The sequence below is a fragment of the Rana temporaria genome, chromosome 9 (genome assembly GCF_905171775.1).
Source record: "Rana temporaria chromosome 9, aRanTem1.1, whole genome shotgun sequence".
In the NCBI taxonomy this organism is placed as follows: Eukaryota; Metazoa; Chordata; class Amphibia; order Anura; family Ranidae; genus Rana; species Rana temporaria.
In genome coordinates, this window is record NC_053497.1 from 89,147,086 (window position 1) to 89,155,366 (window position 8,281).

Genomic DNA, 8,281 nt, shown 5'->3' on the forward strand with positions numbered 1-8,281 from the left:
TTTATTTTTATTCATACTTGCGTATATACCCCATTCACTGCCAGACCATTTTTAGTGCTGAAAAAGGGACATACATTAATCCCTATGAGATAGCGGGTGTTCGCGGATAAACATCCATTGACACCCGATGTCATCGGTGTCCGCAATCCTCCGGTTCGGCAGACGGAGGAAAATCCTATTTTTCCATCCGTCTGCAGAGCGGATAGGGGAGAGCGGAGATCTGACAGGGCGGTCCCTGCTGATCAAGCGGATACACACAGGATCTGTACATGTGAAAGGGGCCTTTAATGTTTTAAAGAAACTGTTTTCTCTTTGTTATAAGGCACACCAACTAAAAATGTCAGGACCGTATAAACACCCCCAAAATTACTCTTGTTTTAGAAAGTAGATGCACCAAGGTGATCTTGTTTCCACAATAAAAAAAAGATTAAACATGCTGGTGTTAAGGTGGTTTAACTATGCAGTTTAATGAAGCACTAGGTAAAGAAGCATTGTAGGTCATACACAGAGGGAGATGAAGTATCTAATATACCGGTTACTCCAAAAATAGTCTACAAAAAGGGCGAAAATAGGATTGATTTTTTTTTTTTTTTTTTTTTTTTTTTAACTTGCCAATTTAAATCAGTTTCTTGTAGTACAGTAAAGAACATGGGCCTCTTTAAATTGAAACAGTTGGGTTATATGCACCTGCCTTTTGTTGACTAGACACTGTGGGGTGTGTGTGTGTATATCTATATATCTATATATCTATATATATCTATCTCCCCCCCACTCCTGGCTAGCCTCTGTTTTGTAGCAGGCATAAAAGGTCATAAGAGGAGAGAGTCCTCTACTGTACTCCAGAAAGATTTTACTGATGGGGTAAATGTTTATTTTCTGATCATACAGTACTGAACAGATAGCCTTAAGCCCTGTACACAGGCTGAATGCCAGGCGGTTCTATAAAAACGTCTGACATTTGGCCTGTGTATGGCAGCCGCCCTGACAGAAGCCAGCTGTTAGGCCAGCTTCTGTCATACAAGCATGCTGGAAAGCCAGCAACCAATTGGCGCTTAGAGCGCTGATTGACGTGTTCTGGCGCAGAGGCCATTTCACTGTCAGAACACAACAGCTCAGCTAGGGAGATTGCTGTACCAACGTCAGATCGCTGGGTTGAAAAGAAAACATCTTTACTAATGGGAGATCAAAAAGCAGTCCAGCTTGAGGGGTGGGCAGCATGAAAAACAATGTCGGCAGGTCTACATAACAAAGCTGTTCAAAAAGGCTTAAAAACTTAGAACGACTGAGTTTCACGTTATGTCCAAATCAGAGGGGGCCTGAACATTCACCTGGTAAAATGTAACAATTGCATGAACAGAAGCCCAAGTGGCAGCCTTGTCAATCTGAGAATCGAATGCTTAAAGGCTCTTCAGACACAAACGGGTCAAGTAGAGTGTCCCAATGCTGGAAATGAGCAACCCTATGCTTAAAACTATAGGTTTTGATGATAAATCACAATGGTGGAACAAGATGTAGGTGGATTCCATGAGCCCTGAGGCACAAAGAGGGCATCTGACTTCTGAATAGAATCCAGCAATGGAGAGGTAAACTCACAGCAAGCACAACATTCAACCAGTGTAGAGAAATGGACCATAACGTGGAGACCACCTTGCGCCTCAAGACATTTTTGTCCACGTACAAAACTAAGACGACTTCTAGGATAAGGCTGCTACTTCAGACACTGTACCCACAGAGGTTATAGCTGCAATAAAGGCCACCTTGCATGAAAGATCAGACAAGGGAATATCCCTAATAGCTTTGAATGGGTGGTTTTAACACTGACTCTTGGGACTAGAGGTCTGGATAATCCAGAAGTACCCACAAAGCATCTGCCGGACGTCTGAGCACCCGGTCCTCTTGGGGCAATGAAAATCAACAGAAAGCAATCTGTCTTAAGCTTGCAAAGAAGAATCTTGGAGTGGAAATGCATATATTGGGCGAAACTGATGGCAAGTCCTTGAGATGGGTGGGCCCATTGCCCCAGATCTAGATGTTGACCGAGTCCGCTGTCCAATTTTCTTTGCCTTTTTAATGTGAATGGTAGACTGGAATGGAATGTGAGGTTCTGCCAAAGAGAACTGCATGATTCCTGATGCCTTCTTGATGGATGATTGATTTATACCCCAGGCATGGCATTATCCAACTAGATGATCATTGGGTGTCCTTACAGAAGAGGAATCTAGTCTAGAAGGGACAATGTAATCGCCCACGGGTTCCAGAATGTTGATGGAAAGACTTTCTTTTATGACCATGTCCCCTGCACCAAGAGGGTGTTGAGGGCTGCCCCCCAGACCGACAAACTGGCAATCATGAGAATCTTTCATGATTGTGGAGAAAAAAAAATCTTCCCTTGACTCCAGCACTGGGTTGTAAACCCACCATGCTAAAGTCTGGCCCCCGGAAGTCGGATGCATGGGATGGTTCCACAGACACAAGCGAGAGTCTGACCCACGCTACCAGAATGTTGCTCTGCAATGGTCTAAAGTGGTCTAAGGTGGCAACCATGAGACCCAATAACCTAATTTAGGCACAGACTGACAAAGATTTGTCTCGGGGTAGTAAAATCTTGGATATGGCTTATCGAAGTCCATAAACTCCAACTTGTTTAGTCCTACAATAACTTCCACAGAATTCGGATCCACCCAAAACTCTGCAGAGTTGTTGTTGGCTGTCAGTAACGGGATTACCGATTCTTCAGCAAAAGATCTTCCAGATGCCCCACAATATGAATCTTTCAAGCATTGAGCAGAGGCGAGCCAAAATAAAGGCAAGCACCTTGGTGAAAACTCGAATGCCCATAGATCAGATAGAAGGGGTACAAACTGATTATGCTGGTCACTCACTACATGTTTTTGTGCAAAAATGGGAATGTGTAGGTACGCATACCTCATGTATAGGGAGGCCCCAAAAAAATGGAAGGGAAATGACTAGCCTGCCATTCTCTACGCAATACTTTTTTTACCCGTAGAACAATTTGAGAACTTTAAGGTGCAGAATGTAAAACTACTACTTTGGGCTTTGAGAATGTAAAGAATTTTGAATACACTCTGAAATCATTTCACTGTAGGAAGCAGGAAAATAAAATTTGGGTCAAAGCACAAAACCTATTGTGCAGCGTTCAGGAGACCCACCCATGAAGAGGCTATGTATGGGCCATGTTTTAAAGTGTGAAGCCGGGTAGAGGCACTGTGACTCTACAGCTGGGACTCCGGGCCCCAGGATAGTACACTGAACCCACAAGTTTGGGATTTGTTGGGACTAGAAAACCAGTAAGACTGACAAACTTCCTCCCACACTCGGATTACTGGGGAGCTCCCCATTGCCTGGCTGGCTTGGAGGGCCATGTCTTTTTACAAAAGTTCCTGTCTTAGACTTGCTGTTGGAAGAGAGATGAAAGGACAGCTTCCTAACATCAGGAGTGAAAGACCTGCTTAAGGAGGCAATAGCCTGCTCCTTTTGGGGGAGGAGAGTACCTGTGCCTGTAACTTTGATGTTTGTCCAAGGTGGGACCAAACAAGTGTTCGCTATGTAAAGGTAACTTCTCAATGCGTTTTGAGCTCATCTAACGACGAGCATTTAAGCCATGGGCTCCTATGAACTTGGCTGGAGAAGATGACTGCACCAGGAAATTTCAGTTGACACTAGACATTACACTAGAGGCATACTTAAGGTACCAAGGCCATGTCCATATGTTTGGGTCAGACGGCAGTGAAACCGGCAGGTTGCATGATGGGAACTGCCAGGGAGAAGCGTGATTTAGAGTGCCTCTAACCTCTTGTCTGCTGGATCTTTAAACACAGGATTATCCTTCTTGAGAGCATGAGAGTATGGGATCTACCACAAGAAGTGCGCACTTGGGATACTGTTGGGCAAAATGCTTTGGAGGAGATATCCCCTTGGGGCAAGACCAGTGCTCATATAGGACAGGCTCAACAAGTGAAAGTGTTGACTGGGTTTGTGAATTTATAAGATCCCATGCTGGATACTCTGGTGAGCAGACTGGTCAGGCTGCTCCAAAGCCAAGCAGAGCATACAACTTCTATAAGAATGGCTATAGTTTACTTTTTTGGTTCTGGAGAAACTTTTGTACTCGGATTGTCCCATTTTTATTGTATGCCTGCAAGAGCGAGTGTGCCTCTTCTGCAATATCTGACTTCTGAAACTTGGCTGCCCCAGTTGGGAGGCTGGACCTGCACGGTTTTAATCCTCAATGCCAGAAATTCTTCCCAAAAACGAATTATAAATTGTGAGCTGGCGTTTGGCTTTAATTTTGTTAATGTAATCTAAATCTGCTAATACATTTAACACTACCCCCCCCCAGACTGACAATTCTGCTATCTTCTGTGCCTCCTGTGCTCCTTCATCCAGAGTTGTCTCCACCAATACAGGAGGTATGTTACTGGCCAGTTCAACAGGTGAAAACGGGGAAAAGGTCAAAGAAAAAAACTGATACAGCCACCACATCTAAGGATTGGTAAGCTGTCGTATAATACATTTTTGGGTTTAATACTGTTTGAACTTTCTTGGACTCTTTCTCAGTTTGTAAGTAGTCTATAGCATCTTCTTGTTCAGTTCATCATGTACATTCATCTGTTTGTACTTGGTTTTCCCTGCTCTGTAGTGACTATGGATTGAGTAGACTTATCCGTGTCAGTCATTTAACCTTTGGCTAAAGAATTGATGTTTTCTAACCCCCTTCACCAGTACTGTCCTGGATAGCGCTAGTATCAACTTTTCCCTGGTTTTGGTACAGACAATTCTATTATATTATATTATGAATATTCTACTGTGTACCCAGGGAGCTCTTTGGCCTCTGGCATGCAGCATTTACAGGCCTTGACTTCTGTCCAGTCTTAAGCAACCCATAGATTCAATTTTCTTTTCTTCCACCATAGGTGAAAATAAAGAAAATTGCTACATCCCCCCCCCCCCCCCCCCCCCCAAATCAGCAAATGCCTCCCGCAGTGTTATTGTGTGTGTTTGAATTTAGCCAAAGTTTCACATTCAAGGGTCAGTCGATCTAAAGGCCCGTACACACGATCGGATATTCCGACAATTGTCAGAATTTACGACAAATGTTGGGTGTGCATGCTCTCAAATTGTCCAACAAATGTGTTGGGTCAGATCATCCAATTGTGTGTACACAAATCTGTCAGACTAAAATCCAAAGTACAAACACGCATGCTCAGAAGCAATGCTAACCATAAGACAACATTAGCAGAAGTTGCCCAAAGGGTGACTCTATAGAGCTGAAAAACCACACAGTACGTCATTACGTTCGTGTTTGTTGGCTGAAAATGTTCCGCGTCTGTATGCATACCAAGTTTAAGGACAACGTTCTTCGGACAAAAATCCATGGATTTGTCCGATGGAAGTCTGTGTGTACGAGGCTTAAAACGGTTCATTGTAACATGCAAGGATACATGGTCAAGATTTTAGTTTAATCCACCTCAGACTGCATTCTTTCTACAGTAGCGTAAAAAGTGCGCATTCATGTGTACAAAAAAGCATGTCACGATTGCAGTAACATTCATAGTTAATGGCACCCCAAATGCAGCTAGCATGTGAAAAAACTCAGCAGACGCATCAAAACTCAGATACTTGAGCTGCTTTGTCAAGTGTCGGGCAGCTTATTGAAATGAGCAGGCCACCCTGTACAGAGCACAAAAATGCCACCTGGTGTGAATGAGGTTTAGATTACTGATGGTTTTGAATTTGTTTAATGAAAACTGTACTGTATTATGGCATAGCCGTTTATGGAAGAAAATGCCATCAATGTGCAAAAGAATGCATTGCTTCCACTAGACTAGCATTTCTAGTTGACACGTTTTTGAAATTTTTGTATATATCTAAAAAAAAAAATTGACTTGCAACCTGCTGTGCCTGCAAGCTCTACTGGCCATTATGTATGATGGTTCAATTCCACTGGCAACATTTTTTGCCAAGTACACACTACTATGTCATGGCCATTATACAGTCAAATACATACATTACTGTGCGAAAGTTTTAGGCTGGTGTGAAGGAATACTGTATAATGAGATATAATATATTTTAAATCCTTTCTTTTTACCAATTTACAAAATGATTGAACAGACTATTTTTAATCAAATCAATATTTGGTGTGACTACCCCTTTTTAGTAGTCCATTTCTTGCACTTACTTGCCCAAAGTCAGGGATTTTGTAGGATTAGAGTTTTTTATGATTAACCAATTATACCAAGCAGGTGCTAATAATCATCAATTTCATATGTAGTTTTGAAATGGTCGTTGAAACACAGCTGTGTAGGAGGTTTAAAGCTTGGTGAGGAGCAACTTGCTACTAAGGTAAGGTTGTGGAAGACCATTTCATATCACAGGTCGTGCACCATGGCGCAAGACTGAGCACAGTAACAAGACACAAGGTAGTTGGAGATATTTGTCAGATTGTGTGTGTGTGTATATATATTTATTGGAAGAGCAGTCAATCCCAGGGCCTCTATAGTTCTTTTGGTGAATGGTTTAAGTACTTGGAAAAGCAGTTTGGGCCGCTGTAGATGAGCCCATATATTGTGCTTCGGATATATATAGTGTAAGATCTATAGATAAGTGTATTGGGGTCTCCTCTTGCAGAATATGCACAATTTCCTCAAATATTTGCAATAAAATTGGGGAGGGTGTAGAACCCCTGTCATGGTTTTTACTCCTATCCATGGCTGTTGGATTTACCTTTCTTTGAGGATATCTCTCCAACAGCAGACATAGGGGGTTATTTACAAAAGGCTAATTCACTTTGCACTACAAATGCAAACTACTAGTGCAAAGTGCACTTGAATTTGCACTGGAAGTGCAGTTGATGTAAATCTGAGGGGGTAGATCTGAAATGAGGGGAAGCTCTGATTTTATTCAATCATGTGCAAGCTAAAATGCGTTTTTATTTTCCTTGCATGTCGTCCTCGGATCTACAGCGATTGCACTTCCAAGTGCACTTTTCACTTGTAGTTTTGTACTTGTAGTGCAAAGTAGATTTGCCTTTAGTAAATAACCTCCATAGACTCTATTGGACCCCTTTCACACTGGGTCGCTTTGCAGGCGCTAGAACGTTAAAAATAGTACCTGCAAATTGACCTGAAATAGCCGCTGCTGTCTGTCTAGTGTGAAAGCCCAGAGGGTTTTCACACTTGAGCGGTGCGCCAGCAGGATTGTAAAAGTCCTACTAGCAGCATCTTTGGAGCGGTGTGTATACCGCTCCTGCCCATTGAAATCAATGGAGCACTGCGGCTATACCGCCGGCAACGTGCCTCAGCAGCAGTGGTTTTAACCCTTTCTCGGCTGCTGGGGGGGGCGGGGTAAAAGTGCCTCTCTTGCAGCCGTATATCGCTTTACCCCCGCCCCAGTGTGAAAGAGTAGTAGAAGGCTAAAACATCTGTCAGATATGCCAGTTACATGCTTCTTTCTTAGTTTAGTGACGAGAAGTGAGGGTAAAAACTTGACACGTTATATTTCCACATGTTGACCCAAACTAGAAAAGGTTTTTGCCTAGCATATACTTTTAAACCAGATAAAACCTTTAAAGTATGCCAAGACCTACATACCCCACAAACACTGGCTTTTATGTTTTGTTGCAGGTTGGGACCACATACAAACTATTGATTCCTTATTGAGGAAAGGTGGATACAAAGCTGCAATCAGTAATGACTTCAGGAAAACTATTAAACTGACCAGGTATGACGAGCAGATAATGAAAGATGAACTCCAGTCAAAAATGTATTTTCTTCAGGTTGAGTCCTTGGATGTGGTGGCTGTGTTCATTTACTTTTTTTCTGGCCAAGTACATTTTCTGCAAATACAGAGAAAATACCTTGTTGATCCTGCCAATAATCCATTTTTCTTGTAACTTCCTGTGCACTAAACTGGAATCTCAAACAGGTGAATGCCTAATGCAGTCACGCCATCTTCATACGAGAACACTGTTTGTGTGTGTGTGTTAAAAAAAATATACGCACACACGTGGTTAGTAAGGATGAGCTCTGGCGTGTTCGCATGGTACACGTGCAGAGTCTGCCAGGAAGTCGGCATGGCGCTGCGCTAATCACAGCCAGGAAAACGTTGTCCTGGTGCTCGGCTGCAGAGATCGGGAAATGTCTCCCTGGCTGTGATTAGCGCAGCGCCGTGCCAACTTCCTGGCAGACTCTGCACGTGTACCATGCGAACACGCCAGAGCTCATCCTTGGTGGTTAGATATGTTTTTAAGTTGAGATATTAA

General features: G+C 42.9%; 1 protein-coding gene across 3 annotated transcripts in view; it reads left to right on the forward strand.

The window, feature by feature from the left end:
• AMMECR1 (AMMECR nuclear protein 1) overlaps nt 1–8,281 on the forward strand; it is a 95,916-nt gene that overhangs the window by 66,568 nt on the left and 21,067 nt on the right. For 2 of the 3 annotated variants that reach the window (XM_040323884.1, XM_040323883.1), the window contains exon 5: nt 7,644–7,740. In XM_040323884.1, coding sequence (XP_040179818.1) covers nt 7,644–7,740 — 97 coding nt within the window. Of the gene's footprint in view, nt 1–6,292; nt 6,826–7,643; nt 7,741–8,281 lie in introns of those variants that run through there. The other variant, XM_040323885.1, reaches the window with a different exon arrangement.